The sequence below is a fragment of the Oncorhynchus keta genome, chromosome 12, assembly GCF_023373465.1.
Source record: "Oncorhynchus keta strain PuntledgeMale-10-30-2019 chromosome 12, Oket_V2, whole genome shotgun sequence".
NCBI classification, from domain to species: domain Eukaryota; kingdom Metazoa; phylum Chordata; class Actinopteri; order Salmoniformes; family Salmonidae; genus Oncorhynchus; species Oncorhynchus keta.
The window spans coordinates 28,417,366-28,441,679 of record NC_068432.1 but is presented as its reverse complement, the minus strand read 5'-3'; the positions used below and the strand labels follow the sequence as shown (position 1 = coordinate 28,441,679).

Here is a 24,314-nt window from a genome sequence, read left to right as displayed (position 1 = left end):
CGCTGCAGCTGACGCTTGGCATTGCACATGTTGACCTTGGGCTTATGTGCAGCTGCTCGGCCATGGAAACCCATTTCATTAAGCGCCCAATTAACAGTTATTGTGCTGACGTTGCTTCCAGAGGCAGTTTGTAACTGTAGTGATGGTTGCTACTGAGAACAAAATATTTTTACGCGTTTCAGCATTTGGCGGTCCCGTTCTGTGAGCTTGTGTGGCCTGCCACTTTGCGGCTGGGCCGTTGTTGCTCCTAGACATTTCCACTTCACCATAGCAGCACTTGCCATTGACCGGGACAGCTCTAGCAGGGCAGATATTTTATGAAATTACTTTTGGGAAGGTGGCATCCTGTGATGGTGCCACATTGAAAGTCACTGAACTCTTCAGTAAGGCCATTCCACTGTTTGTCTTTGGAGATTGCATTGCTGTGTGCTCGATTGTATACACCTGTCATGTGGCTGAAATAGCAATATCCACTAATTTGAAGTGTATTTGGTATATGATTGTAATACTCTTTTATTTATCCATACTGTTTCCCACATACGCTCTACAGTACATTTAATCAACTCTTATTTAAATGTACAGTGGCTTGCGAAAGTATTCACCCCCTTGGCATTTTTCCTATTTTTTTGCCTTAGAACCTGGAATTTAAATTATTTTTTGTGGGGTTTGTATCATTTGATGTACACAACATGTCTACCACTTTGAAGATGAAACATATTTTTTATTGTGAAACAAACAAGCAATAAGACAAAAAAACAACTTGAGCATGCATAACTATTCACCCCTCAAAAGTCAATACTTTGTAGAGCCACCTTTTGCAGAAATTACAGCTGCAAGTCTCTTGGGGTATGTCTCAAAAGCTTGGCACATCTAAACACTGGGATTTCTGCTCATTCTTCAAGGCAAAACTGCTCCAGCTCCTTCCAGTTGGGTGGTTTCTGCTGGTGTACAGCAATCTCAAGTCATACCACAGATTCTCAATTGGATTGAGTTATGGGCTTTGACCAGCCGAGTGTTGCTTTAGTAGTATGCTTATGGTCATTGTCCTGCTTGAAGGTGAACCTCCATCCCAGTCTCAAATCTCTGGAAGACTGAAACGGGTTTCCCTCAAGAATTTCCCTGTATTTAGCGCCATCCATCATTCCTTAAATTCTGACCAGTTTCCCAGTCCCTACTGATGAGACACATCCCCACAGCACGATGCTGCCACCACGCTTCACTGTGGGGATGGTGTTCTCGGGGTGATGAGAGGTGTTGGGTTTGCGCCAGACATAACGTTTTCCTTGATGGCCAAAAAGCTACATTTTAGTCTCATCTGACCAGAGTACCTTCTTCCATATCTTTGGGGAGTCTCTCACATGCCTTTTGGGGAACACCAAACATGTCTGCTTATTTTTTTCTTTAAGCAATGGCATTTTTTCTGGCCACTCTTCCATAAAGCCCAGCTCTGTGGAGTGTATGAATTAAAGTGGTCCTATGGACAGATACTCCCATCTCTGCTGTCGAGCTTTGCAGCTCCTTCAGGGTTATCTTTGGTCTCTTTGTTCTCTTTATTGCCTCTCTGGTTAATGCTCTCCTTGCCTGTTCCGTGAGTTTTGGTGGGTGGCCCTCTCTTTGCAGCTTTGTTGTGGTGCCATATTCTTTCCCTTTTTTATAATGGATTTAATGGTGCTCTGTGGGATGTTTAAAGTTTCTGATATTTGTTTATAACCCAACCCTGATCTGTAGTTCTCCACAACTTTGTCCCTGACCTGTTTGGAGAGCTCCTTGGTCTTCATGTTGCCGCTTGCTTGGTGGTGCCCCTTGCTTGGTGGTGCCCCTTGCTTAGTGGTGTTGCAGACTCTGGGGCCTTTCAGAACAGGTGTATAAATACTGAGATCATGTGACAGGACATTTAGATTGCACATAGGTGGACTTAATTTAACAAATTATGTGACTTCTGAAGGTAATTGGTTGCACCAGATCTAATTTAGGGGCTTCATAGCAAAAGGGGTGAATACATATGCACGCACCACTTTTCCGTTGTTTTTTTTAAACAAGTTATTTTTTTCACCAATCTGGACTATTTTGTATATGTCCATTACATGAAATCCAAATAAAAATCAATTTAAATTACAGGTTATAATGCAGCAAAATAGGAAAAACACCAAGTGGGATGAAAACTTTTGCAAGGCACTGTATCTTTGCTCTGCAACAAATGCAATGTGTTGAAGACAGACAGTGTCTCTCCGACTTTGGCTTATTTGTGCAATGTGGATCAGCACTCTTGACAGGACACATGGGGGGATGCGACAAGACTCTGTCAAACGCACCCCTAACCCATCCTCTCCTCTCTACCAACCTGCGCTATTCATCTCTGGTCTTTAACTCCAACAGGTAGGTGGAGGACTGGGCAACACCACACATCTGTGTGAAAAATACAATCTAATTTACTGTATTTCACTTAAAAGGATATTGTCAAATCAGCACAATGGATTTGTATGTACCTGAATTGACATCACTCACATTAAACCATTTGGGGAAATAAAGTAATTGTACATCTAGAATTTGATAGGTAAACCTATCAAGAGAGCTTGAATTGTTGAATGACCTCACCAAAAACCATTCTGCGTCACAGCTCCACTTCTCCTTTTTGTACCTTACAGGCTGCTTATTCCTCCACATAATATTGTATATATAGTGAATGTAACAATTATTTAAAGTACTAAAGTAATTTTGGGGGGTATCAGTACTTTACTATTTATGTTTTTGACAACTTTTACTTCACTAGATTCCTAAACGAAATGATGTACTTTTTACTCCATACATTTTCCCTGACATACAAAAGTAGGCCTACTCTTTACATTTTGAATGTTTAGCAGGACAGGAAAATGGTCCAATTCACGCACTTACCAAGAGAACAGCCCTGGTCATCCCTACTGCCATTGACTGGTGGTCTCACTAAACACACATGCTTTGTTTGTAAATGATGTCTGAATTTTGGTGTGCCCCTGACTATCCGTAAATATAAAAACACATGTTGCTGTCTGTTTTGCTTAATATAATGAATTTGAAATTATTTATACTTTTATACTTAGAGAAGTATGTTCAAAATGTAATACTGTAATACTTTTAGACTTTTACTGAGTAGTATTTTATTGGGTGACTTTTACTGTCGGCATTTATTTTTTTAAGTATGAAGATTGGGTACTTTTTCCACCACTACAGATTAAATACATGATGATGACATTCACAGGGTGGTGAAGGTGATGATTGTATTCTGGTGACATAATCGATGTTTTGATGCCGTTTAAGAAACATAAAATCTCGCTCTTTTGACCATACTAATCTCATGTAGGTTACACGTGCGCTCTAGCCAAAAGTGTGCAGATTAGCTATTTGTTAGCAGCAATTGTTAGCTAGAGCGCACGTTTGTGAGAAAACCATCAGTAGAGTGCTAAATGACTTAAATGTAGTCGGAAACCCCATTTAACCCCAAATGGTATTTGTATGTGCACAACGTCATCACGCACATGTTCTATCAATTTGATAGAAATACATCTCTGGTGGGAAAATGCGCATATTGCTTTTATGCGCAGTTTAGAATATTCGCATGAAAATCTGTCGCCAATTGGATGGAAACCTAGACAGATTTTCACCCTCCCCTTTTTGGCAGTCACATGAACAGTTTTTACTGTCCCGTGACCAGCACATAACAAATAGCAAGTAACTAGATGAGTGTGCAAGTAGGTCAATGTTCATTGTAATAGGGAGAATACACATGTAGATTTGAATGAAAACTGGTCAGATTGCGGCATTATAATTTCTACCTTTTATGAGCTATTGGAGAATTTATCTGTAGCCTATGCTAACTATAGCCAGTAGTTTTCTAATCTAGTTAGATCAACTAACAAAGCACAGTTGTGTATGCTTTTATATTACTTTGCGATAACTTGCAGAGATCATTCAGCTGTAAACTGAAATAACGGAGCAGTGGGCTACAGTAGGCAGCCAGATGCAGACGGTGAGTGTTTAACAACCGGAAGTGCGCGCGCTTATTCCCACTGACGGAGTATAGGTGAGTGGCTGTTTTCATCTGGCTATAGCTACAATAGCCATGATTGCAAAGTAAACAAACATGTTATCATCAGTCAAACACCAAGTGTACGGAATTGCGAGTTTGAATTGTTGAATGACCTCACCAAAAACCGTTCTGTGTCACAGCTCCACTTCCCCTTTTTGGATACATGAAAGAAACGTAAACTCAACTCTTGTTAAATGATGTATGTTGATGTTGCATGATGTAGTCAAGTGTTTTAACTCGCGCGTCTTTGAAGTATGCTATTTATTTTGAATGCCTGACTTTTTTTCCCTGGTGGATCGTAGTCTGAAGATGTTGTTTTTCCAATGTAAAACCCTCCCCCTCCCGTTATTGTTTTGTTTGCAGAACCTACTATTTTTCGTAAATCTAAAGCTATACTGTGTTTTCAGGAATCTGTCAAATTGTCAGTTTTGTTACCAACTTATTTTTATGATCTGATTTATACAAAGAATGTCAACATTTTAACAGGGTTACAAAAAAGGACGTCTAGACCATCTAAATATACAATAGGCTTCTCCCGAAGGCCATGTCTAATGAACACGCACCCCTCCTCGCCCATGGGGTGTGTGGTCTGTCTGTAGACACAGCAGTATGTGGCATGGGGGGGTCAGAGGGCACTGGGGAGGCCAGCACTCCTAATGCTGTACCCCGAAAACTCAACACATTCTTCGGGGTGATAGTGCCCACCGTCCTCTCCATGTTCAGCATAGTCCTCTTCCTCAGAACTGGTGAGTGCAGCATCGATGACAGACAATTACAAATATAGGCTGTGAATGTGGAATTATTCACCATGCAACATACAGTGATGCTTGTTGATGGTCAAGCTGCTGTTGGGTCCAAGCTATGATAGATCTTTTTAAGAAGGTGTATTAGTCTACTGTATTGTGTTCCTGTAACAATACTAATACTGTATAATGATGTTTCCCCATAGGGTTTGTGGTTGGTCATGCGGGGCTCTTGCAGGGTCTTGTGATGCTGCTTGTAGCCTACATCATTATCTCCCTCACCATCTTGTCCATCTGTGCTATTTCCACCAATGGTGCTGTGCAGGGAGGCGGGGCCTATTGTATCCTTAACTCTGGTTCTTTCACACCCCACAAAAAACATATACAGTGCCCTCAGTATTCATACCCCTTGACTTATTCCACATTTTGCTGTGTTACAGCCTGAATTCAAAATAGGTTCAATTGATTTTTTTTGTCTCACTCATCAACACATAATACCCCGCAATGAGAAATTGAAAACATGTTTTTATAAATGTTTGCAAATTTATTAAAAATTAATTACAGAAATATGTCATTTACATACAGTACAAGTCAAAAGTTTGGACACACCGACTCATTCCAGGTTTTCTTTATTTTTACTACTTTCTACATTGTAGAATAATACTAAAGACATCAAAACAATGAAATAACACATGGAATCATGTAGTAACCAAAAAAGTGTTAAGCAAATCAAATATATTTGAGATTCTTCATTGATGACAGATTTGCACACTCTTGACATTCTCTCAAACATTTTCATGTTTGTGGTGGAATGCGTTTCAATTAACATGTGTTTCTTGTTCATTTGGAATTTCTTTCCATCTTAATGCGTTTAAGCCAATCAGTTGTGTTCTGACAAGGTAGGGGTGGTATACAGAATATGGCCCTATTTGGTAAAAGACCAAGTCCATATTATGGTAAGAACAACTCAAATAAGCAAAGAGAAACGACATTGCTTTAAGACAGTTCAGTAAATCCAGAAAATTTCAAAAAACTTTGAAAGTTTCTTCAAGTGCAGTTGCAAAAATACATCAAGTGCTATGATGAAACTGGCTCTCATGAGGACCGCCACAGGAAAGGAAGACCCAGAGTTACCTCTGCTGCAGAGGATAAGTTCAATTGAGTTACCGGCCTAAGAAATTGCAGCCCAAATAAATGCTTCAGAGTTCTAGTAACAGACGCATCTCAACATCAACTGTTCAGAGGAGACTCCGTGAATCAGGCCTTCATGGTCGAATTGCTGCAAAGAAACAACAAAGAACCACGAGCAAAGGACATTAGACCGATGGAAATCTGTCCTTTGGTCTGATGAGTCCAAATTTGAGATTTGTGGCTCCAACCTCCGTGTCTTTGTGAGATGCGAAGTAGGTGAACGGATGATCTCCACATGTGTGGTTCCCAATGTGAAGCATGGAGGAGGAGGTGTGATGGTGTGGGTGTGCTTTGCTGGTGACACTGTCTATGGTTTATTTACAATTCAAGGCACACTTAACCAGCATGGCTACAACGGCATTCTGCAGCGATACGCCATCCCATCTGGTTTGGTCTTATTGGAACTATCATTTGTTTTTCAACAGGACAATGACCCAACACACTTCCAGGCTGTGTAAGGGCTATTTGACCAAGAAGGAGAGAGATGGAGTGCTTCATCTGATGACCTGGCCTCCACAATCACCTGACCTCAACCCAATTGAGATGGTTTAGGATGAGTTGGACCGCAGAGTGAAGGAAAAGCAGCCAACAAGTGCTCAGCATATGTGGGAACTCCTTCAAGACGGTTGGAAAAGCAAAGGTTGAGAGAATGCCAAGAGTGTGCAAAGCTATCATCAAGGCAGAGGGTGGATACTTTGAAGAATCTAAAATATTTTGATTTGTTGAACACTTTTTGGTTACTACATTATTCCATATGTGTTATTTCATAGCTTTGATGTCTTCACTTTTGTTCTACAATATAGTAAAATAAAGAAAAACCCTTGAATGAGTAGGTGTGTCCAAACTTTTGACTGGTACTATAAGTATTCACACCCCTGAGTTAATACTTTGTAGAAGCACCTTTGCAGCGATTTCAGCTGTGAGTCTTTCTGGATACGTCTCAAAGAGCTTTATACACCTGGATTGTGCAACATTTGCCCATTTTATTCTTGTCAAAATTATTTTATGCTCTGTCAAATGCATTGTCCATCATTGCTGAACAACCATTTTCAGGTCTTGCCATAGATTTTCAAGCAGATTTAAGTCAAAACTATAACTTGGTCACTCAGGTACATTCACTGTCTTCTTCGTAAGCAACTCCCATGTAGATTTTGGCCTTGTGTTTTAGGTTATTGTCCTGTTGAAAGGTGAATCCATCTCCCAGTGTCTGGAAAGCAGACTCAATCGGGTTTTCCGCTAGGATTTTGTATGCGCTTCGCTCCATTCTGTTATTTTTTTCCCCTGAAGAATTCCCCAGTCCTTAACAATTACAAGCATACCCAAAACATGATGCAGCCACCACAATGCTTGAAAATATGGAGAGTGTATGGATTTGGCCCAAACATAACACTTTGTATTCAGTTCAAAAACGTAATTTCTTTGCCACATTTCTTTTGCAGTATTACTTTAGTGCCTTGTTGCAAACAGGATGTATGTTTTTGAATATTTTTATGTACAGGCTTCCTTCTTTTCACTCTGTCAAGTATGTTAGTATTGTTGCGTAACAACAATGTTGTTGATCCATCCTCAGTTTTCTCCTGTCACAGCCATTCAACTCTGTAACTGTTTTAGTCACCATTTGGACTTACAGTGAAATCCATGAGCGGTTTCCTTCCTTTCTGGCAACTGAGTTAGGAAGGATGCCTGTAAATCAAATTAAAATCACATTTTATTTATCACGTACATGTGTTTAGCAGATGTTATTGCAGGTGTAGCGAAATGCTTGTGTTTCTAGCTCTAACAGTGCAGTAATATCTAACCGCAATATCTAACAATTTCACAGTACACACATCTAAAGTAAAGGAATGGATTTAAGAATATATACATATTTGGGTGAGCAACGTCAGAGCGGCATAGACTAAGATATAGTTGGATAGAATTCAGTATATACATATGAGATGAGCAGTGGCGACCCGTCATTTAGAGCTCTGTTATAGGCCCACATTTTTTGTGAAAAAAATAATAATAAATGTTTGGGGTCTTGCCTGTTGCATGTTCTTTTGGCATTAATACGTGTTACACATCAGTTTTCCAACAATGTAAAACAAATACAAATATATAATAGTTAACCTGATGACGGGGTAGGGTTCCCTTTTGGGAACGACCCCTCCCACGTTCAGCTGGAACGGTGGCGCATGGAATGCAAAAATATTCTTAGAAATATTTAACCTCCACACATTAACAAGTCCAATAGCTCATCCAGCCAGTAAGTCAGATTTCTAAAATGTTTTACGGCGAAAACATAGCACATATTTATGTCAAACCACCACCAAAGACACAGCTAATTTGAATAGCCAAGTTGAACAAAATATGCAATCAACAAACGCAGGATTCAAAGAAAAATAATTCATTAACCTTTTGAAAATCTTCATCAGATGACAGTAATAGGACATGTTACACAGTACATTTATGTTTTTTTCAATAATATGCTATTTATATCCATAAATCTCTGTTTACAATGACACAATGTTCAAAAAATGCTACTCAAATGTCCGGAGAAATGATGATAGCTCCGGCAGATAACGTCAGATAACAAGCAATACACATCATAAACTTTGATTAAATATACATGTTCTACATATAGATAGAAATATACACTTCTTCTTAATGCAACCGCTGTGTTACATTTATTTTTAACGTTACAGAATTCGTTCACTGGGCTATAATATGAGACGGCGCTCACACATTAGCATTATGTCTCCTCTATGTTGGACTCCACAGAAACACAAAAATAACCACATAAATATTCCCTTTGATGTTCTTCGATCATAAGCCATGGAAGTAGTCATACTTACCAAAAACTGCGTTTGGTTTTCAAGTCTGTGTCTTTGGGCTATCAAACACGACAAATTCCGTCTGAAATGCAGCCAAAATTCTCGTGGATGCGCATCAAAACGTCAAAATTACATATTATATGTCGACGAAACTGGTCAAACTAAGTGCAGAATTTAGCTTTAGCATGTTCTGAACACGCAAACCAATCCTTAGCTCAAACAGACATCGTTTGGTCAACCCTGGAAGAAAGAGCGCTCTGGACCCGACGCGCGCATCAAAGTGCATGTATTTTCTCGTGACCTGAAGGTTTCAGCCCGCCAAAAGGGGAGGGAGCGTGCGATTCTCACAATGATAGGCCCCACTGAAAGCAGACATCGCGCTGAATAGATAGAAACTGTTTCCAGATCTGTAGCTGGTTGGGAAGGGTGGGGGCGATGACGTCAAAGTTGGCCCAACTTTCATGATGGCGAGAGAGTTTGGGAGAATGGCTGCCCTGAGAGTTCTGCTTTACATACAGACATAATTTGAACGGTTTTAGAGTGTTTTCTATTCAATTATAATTATTATATGCATATATTAGCAATTTTGGACAGATTTTTTTCTGTTTACTATGGGCACGCAATTCCTCCAAAGGGGGCAGTAGTCAGCCCTATCTTTAACAGGTTTTAATATACCTTCATACAAACAGTCAATGAAGCATGATTTGTGATGCGCTCAAAACAACTGTTAACTCGGAATTGCAAAGTTTGACTTTAGTGAGTTCAAGACAACTGGGAACTCGGGGAAAAACGAGCTACAACTGGGAAAATATGTTTTGATTTTTCATCCAACTAGGAATTGTAAATCGGAACCCGGGCTTCTTTCTAGAGCTACGACCTGAAGATCATTGACATCATCATGGTTCAACTTTTTTTCTCAGAGTTCCAAGTTGTCTTGAAAGCACCATAAATCCAGAGAATGCCAGACTTTGATGACAAAATTTGCCCACGAAGGACCGCCACACCACCTTCCTTTTCAAGTGAGCACAGCACAACAAGTTGAGTCCAAAAATGTCTTGTATGTTGCTGCAAAAATGATGTAATATGTCAGGGATATATGTATACTGTAGTTAAGAAAGTAATACAAAGTGTATGTTGTGTAGTAAACTGTTCTTATCCCTTGTGCCTCAACCTAATAATTTGGTCTATTTTCACCTATTCATTTCACCTACTGTTCTGACTTGGTGGTGTACATGTAGCCTATAACCTGTTTGTGAGAAATGTCATCATCGAATATTGTAATAGCTTTCATTGTCTGCTTATATTCCACCTTTATTTATCATACGGTTCTGACTTGGTGTACAGGGAGAACACTGTAAGAACGGCCCATGTTCTGAATTCTGTCGCTGTACATTTCAAAAGTGCTGAACAAATAGTTATATTGACTACGTCCGTCCTAACTCGCTCATTGTCTTAATCAAAATTACGGATTGCCTCTTATCTGCTTGTTGTCCCCTGCTGACATAGTTTGTACATCTCAATTGTCAGTAGAAACCACGTTTGTTTATTAAGAAAGTCGGCTATGGTTTTTTTAAAGGCAATAAATGAGGCTGAATGAACTGTTTTTCTGCCGGACAAGGCTCCGCTCATAGCCAGGTCTATCAAATCAAATAAAAATGTTATTGGTCATATGCACATGGTTAGCAGATGTTATTGCGAGTGTAGCAAAATGCTTATGCTTCTAGATCCGACAATGCAGCAGTATCTAACAGGTAATATCTAACAATTCCACAACAAAACCTAATACACACAATCTAGTAAATGAATGGGATAAGAATATATAGGTATAAAATATATGGATGAGCAGTGACAGAGCGGCTAATATGCAATAGATAGTAAAGAAAGGATAGTGAATAATACAGTACATTATATACATATGAGATAAGTAATGTTAGATATGTAAACATTATTAAATTGACTAGTATTCTATTTAGTGGCCAATTATATCAAGTCTGTAGGTAGGCAGTGCTAGTGATGGCTGTCTAACAATCTGATGGTCTTGCGATAGAAGCTGTTTTTCAGGTTTGATGCATCTGTACTGACCTCTCTGGATGGAAGCGGGGGGAACAGGCAGTGGCTCGGGGGGTTTATTGTCCTTGATGATCTTTTTGCCTTCCTGTGACATCAGGTGTTGTAGGTGTCCTGGAGGGTGGGTAGTTTGCCCCCGGTGATGCGTTGTGCGGACAGCACAACCCTCTGGAGAGCCTTGAGGTTGTGGGCAGTTGCCATACCAGGCGGTGATAAAGCCCGACAGGATGCTCTCAATTGTGCACCTGTAAAAGTTAGTGAGGTTTTTTTTGTGACAAGCCACATTTTTTCAGCCTCCTGAGGTTGAAGAGGCGCTGTTGCGCCGCCTTCAACACACTGTCTGTGTGGACCATTTCAGTTTGTCTGTGATATGAACACAGAGGAACTTACATTTCCACCTTCTCCACTACTGTCCTGTCATTGTGGATAGAGAGGTGTTCCCTTTGCTGTTTCCTGAAGTCCACGATCATCTCTTTTGTTTTGCTGACATTGAGTAAGATGTTATTTTCGTGACACCACACTCCGAGGGCCCTCACCTCCCTGTAGGCTGTCTCGTCATTGTTGGTAATCAAGCCTACCACTGTTGTGACGTCTGCAAACTTGATGATTGAGTTGGAGGCGTGCATGGCCACGCAGTCGTAGGTGAACAGGAAGTACAGGAGGGGGCTGAGAACGCACTGTATTGTTTCGTGTTGTGTAGTGGCTTTGTTGGAATGCATCCCACAAAATGTTTGTCTTGCACCACCAAGATTTACATGCTATGATTTACACGCCACTGGAGATGGGTAATGCAAAATATGTAAACATGATTAATCTCTCTGGTACAAGCTAGCGTCCCACCTTGACAACAGCCAGTGAAATTGCAGGGCGCCAAATTCAAAACAACAGAAATCCCACAATTAAAATTCCTCAAACATATACAAGTATTATACACCTTCTTAAAGATGCACTTCTTGTAAATGCAACCTCTGTGTCAGATTTCAAAAAGACTTTACTGCAAAAGTACACTTTGCGATTATGTTAGTTCAGCACCTAGCCATAGAAACCCATAGAGCCATTTTCCAGCCAATGAGAGGACTCACAAGTCAGCAATAGTATTAAAATTAATCACTTACCTTTGATGATCTTCATCTGGTGGCATTCCCAGGTCTCCATGTTAGACAATAAATGTTTGATAATGTCCCTCTTTATGACTTAAAAACTTCCTTTTTGTTCGCGTGTTTTGTCCAGTAATCTGAATGCTCAAGGCACGTGCACTAAGTCCAGATAAAACATTTTTAAAAAGTACAATAAAAGTTAGTAGAAGCATGCCAAACAATGTTTAAACTCAATTCTCCGGTTGTTTTTCTCATAAATAATCGATAATATTTCAACCGGACAAAAGCTTCATCAATAGAAAAAGAGAAACAAGAAAGGTGCGTTCCCGATTAGGCGCATGGTTGATATCTGGAAATTTCCACTGGCCACTTATTGAAAGTGCTGTATCTCCCTAATTTTTCAGAGTAAAAGCCTGAAACAATGCCTAAAGACTGGCCAGATGTAGAAGAAGCCATAGAGCTCGTGAACTCTTTGTATGAATAGGCTTTCAATGGAAAAACAGCCTTTCAAAATAATAGTACTCCCTGGTTGGATTTTCCTTGGGTTTTCGCCTGCCATATCAGTTGTGTTATACACACAGACATTATTTTAACAGTTTTGCTAACTTTAGAGTGTTTTCTATCCAAATCTACTAATTATATACATATCCTATTTTTCTGGGCCTGAGTAGCAGGCAGTTTAATTTGGGCACGCTTTTCATCCAACATTCCGAATGCTGCCCCCTACCCTACTGAAGTTAAAATGACGAGTGTTCCATTATTAAAGTGGCCAGTGATTCCAAGTCTATGTATATAGGGCAGCAGCCTCGAATGTGCTAGTGGTGGCTATGCAACAGTCTGATGGCCTTGAGCTAGAAGCTGTTTTTCAGTCTCTCGGTCCCAGCTTTGATGCACCTGTACGGACCTTTCCTTCTGGATTATAGCGGTGTGAACAGGCAGTGGCTTGGGTGGTTGTTGTCCTTCCTGTAGGTGTCCTGGAGGGCAGGTAGTTTGCTCCCGGTGATGTATTGGGCAGACAGCACCACCCTCTGGAGAGCCCTGCGGTTGCGGGCGGTGCAGCTGCTGTAGCAGGCGGTGATACAGCCCAACAGGATGCTCGCAATAGTGCATCTGTAAAAGTCTGAGGGTTTTAGGTGCCAAGCTGTTGCGCCTTTTTCACCACATTGTCTGTGTGGGTGGACCATTTCAGTTTGTCAGTGATGTGTACGCCAAGGAATCCTTCCACCTTCTCCACTGCTGTCCCGTCAATGTGGATAGGGGGGGTGCTTCCTCTGCTGTTTCCTGAAGTCCAAAATAACCTATAATTTGTTTTGTTGACGTTGGGTGATAGGTTATTTTCCTGGCACTAAACCTCCTCCCTGTAGGCTGTCTCGTCATTGTTGGTAATCAAGCCTACTACTGTTGTCGTCTGCAAACTTGATTGAGTTGGAGGCGTGCGTGGCCACACAGTCATGGGTGAACAGGGAGTACTGGAGGGGGCTAAGCACGCATCCTTGTTTTCTCCAACCTTCACCACCTGGGAGCGGCCTGTCAGGATGTCCAGGACCCAGTTGCACAGGCGGGGTTCAGACTCATGGCCTCAAGCTTAATGAGCTTGGAGGGTACTATGGTGTTGAATGCTGAGCTATAGTCAATGAACAGCATTCTTACATAGGTATTCCTTTTGTCCAGATGGGATAGGGAAGTGTGCAGTGTGATTGCGATTGCATCGTCTGTGGATCTATTGGGGTGGTAAGCAAATTGAAGTGGGTCTAGGGTAGCAGGTAAGGTGATATGATCCTTGACTAGTCTCTCAAATCACTTCATGATGGCAGAAGTGAGTGCTACGGGGCGATAGTCATTTAGTTCAGTTACCTTTTCTTTCTTGGGTACAGGAACAATGGTGGACATCTTGAAGCCAGTGGGGACAGTAGACTGGGAAATGGAGAGATTGAATATGTTTGTAAACACTCCAGCCAGTTGGTCTGCGCATGCTCTGAGGACACGGCTAGGGATGTCATCTGGGCCGGCAGCCTTGCGAGGGTTAACGCGCTTAAATGTCTTACTCACGTCGGAGAAGGAGAGCCCACAGTCCTTGTTAGCGGGCCTCGTCGGTGGCACTGTTATCCTCAAAGTGGGCGACGGTGTTAACTTGTCCGGAAGCAAGAGTTCGGTGTCCCTTTGTAGTCCGTGATTTTCTGTAGACCCTGCCACATATGTTTCAGGTTTGAGCCATTGAAATTGCGACTCCACTTTGTCTCTATACTGACGTTTTTCCATGTTTGATTGCCTTACAGAGGGAATAACTACACTGTTTGTATTCAGCCATATTCCCCGTCACCTTGCCATGGTTAAATATGATGGTTCGAGCTTTCAGTTTTGTGTGAATGCTGCAAACTTTCCATGGTTTCTGGTTGGGGTATGTTTTTTTAGTCACAGTGGGTACAACATCTCGCAAACACTCCCTAATAAACTCAGTCACCGTCAGTGCATTCGTCAATATTGTTCTCGGAGACTACCTGGAACATATCCCAGTCTGCGTGATCAAAACAATCTTGAAGCGTGGATTCCGATTGGTCAGACCAGCGTTGAATAGTCCTTAGCATGGGTACTTCCTGTTTTGAGTTTCTACCTATAGTAAGTGAGGATCAAAATGGAGTCGTGATCAGATTTGCTGAATGTCAGTATGTTAAGCCGTTTCACATCCGTTACATTATCACAATCACACCATGAGTAGTTCTTCTTGAAACATATACCCCCGCCCTTCTTCTTCCTGGAGAGATATTTATTCCTGTCTGCGCGATGAATTAGTATATCCCGAGAGAGTCATGTTTTCGTGAAAAAGAGTATGTTACAATCCCTTATGTCTCTCTGGAAAGAAATCCTCTCCCTGAGCTCTTTATTATCCAGACTGAACATTAGCGGGTAATATACTCGGAAGCGGTGGGTGGTGTGTGCGCCTCCTTAGTCGGACTAGAAGACCACTCCGAGTACCTATCCTCCTCCAGCGGTGTTTTGGATCGGCCTCTGGAATCAGTTCAATTGCCCTGGGGGCTACGAACAGAGTATCCGATTCGGGAATGTCGTATTCGTGGTCGTAATTCTGGTAGTGCTGGTGAGTTACCGCTGCTCTGATATCCAATAGTTCTTCCCGGCTGTATGCAATAACACCAAAATATATCTGGGCTAATAATGTAAGAAATAACACACAAAAGTATTTAGATTTTTTATAAGCGCTAGAAGCACGGCAGCCCTCTGGTCTTTGTGGTTGAATCTGTTTGAAATTCACTACTCGACAGAGGGACCTTACAATTATCTGTATGTGTGTGGTACAGAGATGAGGCAGTCATAAAAAGAATTACGTTAAACACTTATTGCACACAGTCTATGCAACTTATTTTGTTAAGCTAATTTTTACTCCTGAACTGCTCTAACAAAGGGGTTGAATACTTATTGACTCAAGACATTTCAGCTTTTCAGTTTTTAGTCATTTGTAAACATTTCTAAAAACAATTTCACTTTGACATTATGGGGTATTGTGTGTATCCAGTGACGACAAAAATCTCAATATAATCCATTTTAAATTCAGGCTGTAACACAACAATGTCGAAAAAGTAACGAGGTGTGAATACTTTCTGAAGGTATTGTATTTTGCAAATGTGTATTGGTCTGAAGTATGAGTGAAGTTTTAAAAGTCCTTACTAGTCAAACTTGATGCCACATTATTTAATAGACAATTCTAGCCCTTATATCTCTAACGGGAAATTTAATAAATTTTCAGCCCCATATTCATCATGGCCAGAACCATCCTAAGATCATCATAGTGCCAGCGGGTGTTTATGTTTTGTAGTCAAAAAGATAGAAGATAAGTGTTTTGGATTACAGAATCTGAATACACTGATGACAACAGCTGGTGTGCATCATGTGATTTAACCAGCTGAGCAGAGTGACTTTGCTAACCTTTATTAATGAAGCACACCAGATCAGTAATATTTAACCCCTTGACCTAATGTCTGCCAGTCATGATCAGTCGATCGTTGGGCCCAGAGTTTGGAGGAAGCATTGGCCTCATGTTCTTCCTTGCCAAGGTGTGCGCGTGTGGAGTGTATGTGCTTGGTCTGGTAGAGGCCATACTTGACATATTTGGTCAGGATCCAGGTTAGTCTTGACATTCTATAATTACTAATTTAAGCCCTAATACTTAAAATTCCAAGCATGCATGTCAAGATTTTGTACTTCTGCTGAAAACAAATTCTATATAATATTTCTTAGAATATTGGTGCCACATGCATTCAAATGAGTCATTCCACCCAGTGTTTTATCTTGTCCTCTTTGTCCACCTCCCACTCTAGCGTCCTCCTCTGCATTGCGGGTGCTTCCCCAGGGATACTGGTACACAGTGCTGTACTCTTCCATAGTTCTCCTGCTGGTTCTGTTGGTGTGCCTAGTGGGCGCCCACATCTTCGCCCGCACCTCCTTTCTCATCCTGCTGGTGGTGACCATCTCCTTGCTGTCCATCTACATCAGCCCCCTGGCGCTGACCACGCCCCTAAACTTCCTCATCTCCCACCAGGGCCCTGGCAACCATACCCTCACCTACAATGCCAGCTACACAGGCTTCAACGGCACAACACTGAGGGACAACCTGGGCTGTGAGTACTGTCTGGCTGGGGTCATATTTCAGATGCATTATAGGCATAGTAAGCCTTGATGGGGAGGTGAAACTGTACATGTATAGAGTTGTTAGTTTTATGGTTTGAAAGAGAGCTGTTATAGCAACAGTGTTCTTCCTCTTTTTCCTCTTCAGCGAGCTACACTGTGGACTATAGCACCGGTAAAGTAATGTCATTCGCTTCCGTGTTCGCTGTCATGTTCACCAGCTGTACCGGAATCATGGCCGGAGCCAACATGTCAGGTACTCTCCACACGCATCATATACCCCCCTTTCCCCCTTTTGCCATCAGAACACCCTCAATTCGTTAGGGCATAGACTCTACAAGGTGTCTAAAGCATTCGACAGGGATGCTGGCCTATGTTGATTCCAATGCTTCCCACAAGTTGTCAAGTTGGCAGGATGTCCTTTGGGTGGTGGACCATTCTTGATACAGACGGGAAACTGTTGAGGGTGAAACCCAGCAGTGTTGCAGTTCTTGACACAAACTGGTGCACCTGGCACCTACTATCATACCCTGTTCAAAGGCGCTTAAATCTTTTGTCTTTCCCATTCACCCTCTGAATGGCACACATACACAACCTTGAAAGTCAATCTTTAAGCTGTCCCCTTCCCTTCATCTACACTGATTTAAGTGGATTTAACAAGTGACTTCAATAATGGATCATAGCTTTCACCTGGATTAACCTGGTCAGTCTGTCATGGAAAGAGCAGTTCTTAAAGTTTTGTATACTCAGTGTAGCTGTTACTTTACCTGTGCCATATGCATTCTGACTAAAGGTAATGGAATATTTTAGCTCCGTTAGTTAACATCTTATTAAGCTTCACATACAGACTCAAACTTGACATTTTCAACTATCTTTCCCTTAATCTGTTCTCTGTAGGAGAGCTGAAGAACCCCAGTGCTGCCATTCCCAAAGGCACCATTATTGCAGTCCTCTACACCTGCATAGTCTATATCCTGCTCTTCATCCTGGCCAGCTCCACATGTGAAAGGTCTGAATGGATGAAGCTGGGAGTGGTGGGAACACTGTCATCCCTAATTTGCTCATAATTGACTGCCCGACTATTCATCATACTGTAGCTACTATATACTTTAAAATAGTTAACTAATTAACGTATTTTGTTTAGGACCCTGTTGGTTCAGGATTACGGGTTCTTCCAGCGTATAAACATCTGGCCGCCATTTGTAACCATTGGGATCTACTGTTCCGCCCTATCAGCAGCCATGTGCTCTCTGATTGGGGCGTCCCGGATCCTCCATGCCCTTGCACTGGACCAGCTGTTTGGTAAGGATGTTGTTGAAATTGTTTCGCAAAGAGTAACAGGGTAAAGGACGTAGAATAAGGAGCATAATGGTGATGTAATGTTGATGTTACCCATAGGTTTTCCATTGGCTCCTGCTGCTATCACTTCCAGCTCTGGTAACCCATGGGTGGCAGTGCTGTACACCTGGGGGTTGGCACAGGTGATGAGAGGACATGGGTGTATTGTATTGAGCTGTGGAGTGCTACTTTTGGCATTTTAAACAGGCTCTGAGACAGTGTCTTTGGTGTGACTGTGTTGCAGTGTGTGGTGTTTGCAGGCCAACTTAATGCAATAGCTGGCCTTGTGACAGTGTTCTACCTGCTGGCCTATGCTGCTGTCGACTTGGCCTGTCTGGCTCTGGAATGGGCATCGGCCCCCAACTTCAGGTAATCAGATCCTAGTATCATGCTGTACAATCCGATAAAAAAAAAAAGACAATGACCTTGCGCTGATGTTCCTCTTTTTGTATTTGGATGTCGTTGTCCTTAGTGAAGTAGTGTTTATCTGGAATTCTTTTGACCATCATTGTCCAGTCTAGTTTTTACCTGTCTTTCACCTTTCCCCGGTTTCCCTTGCCATTCTATCTCCCCAGGCCCACCTTCCAGGTGTTCTCCTGGCACACATGTCTGCTGGGCATTCTGAGCTGTCTGGTGATGATGTTTGTCATTAATCCTGTCTACTCTTCAGCCAGCATCATCCTCCTCTTGCTGCTGTTGCTCTTCCTGCACTACAGATCACCCACCAGCAGCTGGGGATACATCAGCCAGGCTCTCATCTTCCATCAGGTACCCACACATGGAGACGTGCGCACACACACCACACGCATATACTTGTACCAAAGCAAACATGCGCTCATGGGCCAGTTCCTGGGTCATGTTCAGCAGGGAGGAAACATTTTGAAACGGTGAAGAACTATCTGAAGGTGTTCAGTTTAGAAAACAGATGTAGGTTTTCTGATGCAAAATATTTTGCTATGGTGTTCCCCACTAAACAGGACCCTGTGGTGTGTCACCGCTGTCATTCTTGGTGCTTTGAATCTACTTTCCCCCATTCCCCCTCTCCTGTAGGTGCGTAAGTATCTGCTGATGCTGGACGTGAGGAAGGACCATGTGAAGTTCTGGAGGCCCCAGGTGTTGTTGATGGTGGCCAACCCTCGCTCCTCCTGCCAACTCATCAACTTTGTCAATCAGCTGAAGAAGGGCGGCCTGTTTGTGCTGGGACACGTGAAGCTGGGAGATCTGGGTAACATTATAGGGACGGTGACTGGGGTTCTGGTACCAGTGGTATCATATGGTTCTTACAATAAATGCTTGTAATTTTTATGACTGCATGAAACCTAAAGCTTCCACTATTTGATTACAAAAGGAGTAATCGGAGTGTGATATTTCGGGTGTCCAAAATGATTGACACCCTTGCTAAAAGATGTGCCACACATACTGTATAAAATAAATAGTTCAAATACTGAGCTATATTGTATGCTCCAAAAAAATGTTCTATACAAATGCTAAGAGCTGCTCTATTTTTACATTATCCAACAAATGTAAACACCTGGAGTTTGATAAATGACATTGGCACTTGGATTGGAAACGGTCAGATGACATAAAAATCTAGCTTTTAGGCCATACACACTAGTGGTGGGTTTGGCTTCATAATAAGAATGCATAAGCAGAAAATAAACCCATATCTACTTTAAAATGTGGTTGTGGGGCCCTTGTTAAGGTCAATGGCATCATAAACTTTACCCAGTACCAGGACAGAGGCTGAACCTTGACCGCTTGCGGATCTTCCAGCACGACAGTAACCCAGAGCACACAACAGTACCTACAAAGAAATTGTTAATTGACCACAAAATCAACATTTTGCCATGGTCTTTTCAGTCGCCAGACTTGAAACCCATTGGAAACCTGTGGTTTGAATTGAAGAGGGGAGTCCATAAGCACAGACGAAGGATAACAATGATCTGGAAGGATGCTGTATGGAGGAATGGTCTAAGATCCCTTCTAAAGTGTTCTCCAACTCATAAAACATTTTGAGAAAAGGCTCATTGAAAAGGTCACAAGGTCAGGCATTGAAAAAAGTGGTGTCAATCATTTTGACCCCTACCATCTGAGCAATTGCATTAGTTTAAAATGCTATAATTTACCAATTTTCTGGGGAGCATAAAATGTAAACTGAGTATACCAAATATTAGGAACTCCTTTTGCCCTCAGAACAGCCTCAATTCATCAGGGCATGGATTCTACAAGGTGTCAAATGTTCCACAGGGATGCTGCCCCATTTTGACTCCAATGCTTCCCACAAATTTGCTGGTGTCCTTTGGGTGGTGGACCATTCTTCATACACACAGTTGAGCATCCAAAATCCAGCAGCATTTCAGTCCTTGACACAAACCGGTGCGCCTGGCACCTAAAATCATACCCTGTTCAAAGGCACTTAAATCTTTTATCATGCCCATTCACCCTCTGAATGGCACACATACACAATCCATGTCTCAATTGTCTTGAGGTTTAAAAATCCTTATTTAACCTATCTCCCCTTCATCTACAATGATTTGAATGGGATTTAACAAGTTATTATACCTTTAGTTCAATGAGGAACACAGACTGAGACCAAGGTCTCTTTTACAGCTGGGCCCCGTGTATACATGTTTACACATACAGTTTAGGTACAATGAATAAGAAACTAAACAAGACAAACAGATTATTACATTTACATAGGTTATTCCCCTAACAGCATAAGAACTTGTATTACCTGAAACAGTTACAAGCAATACAAAAATAAAAATCCTCCAATAAATATTTGAAATGGGCAAGGAGGACAAGAGTCTCAAGTTTAACTTTAGTCTGCAGGCTATTCCATGGGCAAGGAGCGTAACAGGAAAAGGCAGCCATACCCAACTCTGTGGAAATCCCATGGGCCTCAAGTATAGTCCATACTTGAGACCTGGTTTTAGGAATTCTAATTCTAATATTGATGAGTGATGATAAATAAGGTAACGTATTCAGAAGTGCTTTATAGACAAACACGAGAGCATGTTGTTCTCATCTCACGGACAGCGAAGTCCAACCCACATTTTTATATAGAACACAGTGGTTAGTACTGTAGCTAGCACCCGTAATAAACCTAAGTGCGCAATGATAAGGAGCATCCAGCAATTTAAGTGTTGATGCCGTAGCATGCATGTAAATAATATCCCCATAATCTATAACAGACATAAAAGTAGCTTGCACAATTTGTCTTCTATTTATAGAGGACAAACATGTCCTGTTTCTATAGAGGAAGCCTAGCTTGATTTTTAGCCGTTTACAAAGTTCATCAATATGTATTTTAAAAGACAGTTTATCATCCAACCATATCCCTAAGTATTTATATGCAGAGACCTGATTAATTCGAAAACCACCTAAGCTTGTAAGTGCAAGTGTATTTTCAACCAACTTTCTTCACCTATTAAAAATCATCAAATGTGTTTTGTTTGCATTTAAAACAAGTTTCAGCTGTATAAATGACCCTTGTAATATCTTAAAATCTGTCTCCAATAGTGACATCAATAAGGGATCATAGTTTTCACCTGGATTTACCTGGTCAGTCTATGTCATGGAAATAGGTGTTTTGTATACTCTGTAGGAATATGAATTATTTGTTTTATTCAGTCATTTTTGCTCATCTTTATCAAGTGTGTCAATCATTTCAGACCCCATAGAAAATGTAAGGGAAACTAGTTTGGCTCTGCTCTCGTTTGGGAATCCAGGCATTCCAGCCTCTCTTCTGTTTCAGACACCCTGCCCTCTGACCCTGTCCAGCAGCAGTATAACTTCTGGTTGAGTCTGGTGGATAAGCTGGGGGTGAAGGCCTTTGTGGACCTGACTCTGTCCTCCTCTGTGAGGCAGGGCACACAGCATCTGCTGCGCATCACTGGCCTGGGTGAGTCACACAACCTCCTATTTACCATTCTGGATCATTGTTTGTTGTCTTCCTCCTCTTCACACACAACTGTGTCGTAAAGAGCAATGACATACTGTATTAAAAATAATATTACTACTTTGGAAAATGGAACATAAAACAGTTTAACCCGTCAAGCAATGTACTCTTTAATGTACTCCAATGTACTCTTTAATGTACTCCAATGTACTCTTTAATGTACTCCAATGTACTCTTTAATGTACTCCAATGTACTCTTTAATGTACTCCAATGTACTCTTTAATGTACTCCAATGTACTCTTTAATGTACTCCAATGTACTCTTTAATCCATTTGATTATCCTCCTCCACTCTACTTCTTCAAGGCGGCATGAAGCCCAACACTCTGGTCTTGGGGTTCTACGACAGTTGCACCCCTGAGGACTACTTCCTCCAAGACCCTGCCTTCTATGAGTCAGAAGAGGCCGGAGGGGATGATTTTGGTGTAGATCTGCCCTCTCTGCAAGCCCACTTCCCTCCAGTCCGCCATGTGGAGAGCCCACGCTGGCTCACGCCAGAGGAGTATGTGGGAATCATCTCTGATGCTATCAAGATGAGTAAGAACGTGTGTCTGGGCCGCTACTTCTTCCAGCTGCAGGGGGAGAGCATGGGGACCAAGATGGACGGGGCTGAAAGGATCATCGACGTGTGGCCCCTCAACCTGCTGCGTCCGGGCAGCACCTCAGCAGCCTCTGTTGACGTGTGCAGCCTTTTCCTGCTGCAGATGGCGTGTGTCCTCAACATGGCCAGCAGATGGCGCCATGCCAGAATGAGAATATTTCTGTGTGTGGAGGCAGAGTCAAGCGACCAGGGCTGGGTGGTTAAAGAGGAGACCTTCCGGGAGCTGTTGAGGAAACTGAGGATCAGGGCCTCCATCAAGATAGTGCCTTGGGACTCTGTGGTGCAGCTGTACGGACAGAAACAGACACAGGACACAGAGCTGGGGGAGCTGGGCCTGACGAGGCCGGCCCCAGCCCTCTCAGAGGACTTCTTGTCTGCAGTCAACTGCCTGCTGATGGAGCACAGTGCTCAGGCTGCTGTCCGCTTCCTGTATTTACCACGCCCCCCTACTCACTCTGGCCAATCACAACAATACCTTAGTCAGTTGGAAGCTGTGACTCACGGTTTAGGCCCAACCCTCTTGATTCATGGTCTCACCCCAGTCACGTGCACTGAGCTTTGAGTGTGTCACTGTGTGTTTATGGGATCAATATGTCATGTAGCTAACTCAATCCTGAACATAATAGAAAGGGCAGTCTGTTGAATGCTTAACATATGAGGTACATGATGTATGTGTTAGTTAGACAATAAACACATAGGCATGCTACACAACAGGACCTATTAGTATAGCTGTAGGCACATAGTTTCACATCTTGTAATGTAACTCATTTACACATCTACTAATTTCATTAATGAACACATTCGGCACCTAGTCAGTCACAGTAAAAAAATCCTTCTTTAAGCTGTCTCCTCCCTTTCATCTACATGGATTTAAATGGATTTAACAAGTGACCTCAATAATGGATCATAGCTTTCACCTGGATTCACCTGGTTAGTCTGACATGGTTTGTACACTGTGTATATTTATTTGTTCATACTGTAATTTAATGGAGTAGAACAAGAGTTGAGTTCCAACTCTGGATTCTGAAATGGAGGAAAGGCTACATATGTTTACTCGCTATGAAAACAACTAGAATTTTGTGTTCTTTTATTTGATGTTGAACACATTCTCTTTCCATTGACCCCTTTTCCCAGCATATTCCTCTTCAGATTGTGACCCAGTTTGGGAGAGCTCACGACTGTCTGGACCACATGAGCTCTTAGGATTTTAGGTCATTCATTAATTGGTCATGCTTGAAATGCTACTTTTCTGGACTGTTATCTGGTCCATGATGGAACATGAGTTCAAAGTTCCTGACCCCGCTCCTAACTAGATGAGTCCCTAATGCTTGACAATATTATGTAATGTTACACAACCACCAAGGCACTAACAGGCAAATTAAATATCAATTGCTAATTTATTTTGTCAATTTTTTTGCCAAATGCTAAGGTGCATTCCATTCATTTATTACTTGGGGAAAGTATTTGAATTCTTCTGCTGTGCTTTTCTTATGTACAGACGTAGGAAACAGAATGTTACGGAGTTACTGCAAGGCGTTTTGTATTCATGCAAGCTATTTTTAAATACTAATTGAAGCATGTATTAGGCGCTATGTGAAAGCTTCTACATTTAACTAGACTTATGGGACTTTTATGCTTTAAGCAGAAATAGGACTATAAAGAGAACTTAAGTTACTATTGTTTCTGACTGCTCAGAATCCATGTACTGTTCTCTCGTTGTGTGACACAGACTGTTCTCCAGCGTCTGTGGATATCTCATTGAGTGCCAGATAGGCCACAAGCTAGTTCTGCAGGACATACATT

General features: G+C 41.8%; 1 protein-coding gene across 6 annotated transcripts; it reads left to right on the top strand.

The window, feature by feature from the left end:
- The first annotated feature begins 3,679 nt into the window (after positions 1 to 3,679).
- On the top strand, positions 3,680 to 23,907 carry LOC118391228 (solute carrier family 12 member 9-like). Of its 6 annotated transcripts, XM_035782401.2 has the most exons (15): positions 3,680 to 4,057; positions 4,550 to 4,809; positions 5,013 to 5,147; positions 15,974 to 16,111; positions 16,306 to 16,445; positions 16,527 to 16,605; positions 16,761 to 16,868; positions 17,510 to 17,621; positions 17,757 to 17,914; positions 18,011 to 18,093; positions 18,195 to 18,319; positions 18,526 to 18,718; positions 19,001 to 19,175; positions 21,708 to 21,854; positions 22,217 to 23,907. In XM_035782401.2, the coding sequence occupies exons 2-15, from the start codon at positions 4,608 to 4,610 to the stop codon at positions 23,071 to 23,073; spliced, it is 2,652 nt and encodes an 883-aa protein (XP_035638294.1). In that variant the 5' UTR covers positions 3,680 to 4,057; positions 4,550 to 4,607; the 3' UTR covers positions 23,074 to 23,907. The 6 variants fall into 6 exon arrangements, with proteins under 6 accessions (XP_035638294.1, XP_035638292.1, XP_035638295.1 ...); XM_035782399.2 differs by having other exon boundaries at positions 3,680 to 4,003; positions 16,306 to 16,605; XM_035782402.2 differs by having other exon boundaries at positions 16,306 to 16,605; positions 18,667 to 18,718.
- The last annotated feature ends 407 nt before the right edge of the window (positions 23,908 to 24,314 follow it).

Bases quoted from the DNA above. Each gene is read 5' to 3' on its own strand.
- LOC118391228 (XM_035782399.2), top strand. From the start codon at position 4,608: ATGTCTAATGAACACGCACCCCTCCTCGCCCATGGGGTGTGTGGTCTG. The intron at 18,719-19,000 runs GTACCCACACAT...CCTCTCCTGTAG, and splicing joins AGGCTCTCATCTTCCATCAG to GTGCGTAAGTATCTGCTGAT. The intron at 21,855-22,216 runs GTGAGTCACACA...TACTTCTTCAAG, and splicing joins GCTGCGCATCACTGGCCTGG to GCGGCATGAAGCCCAACACT.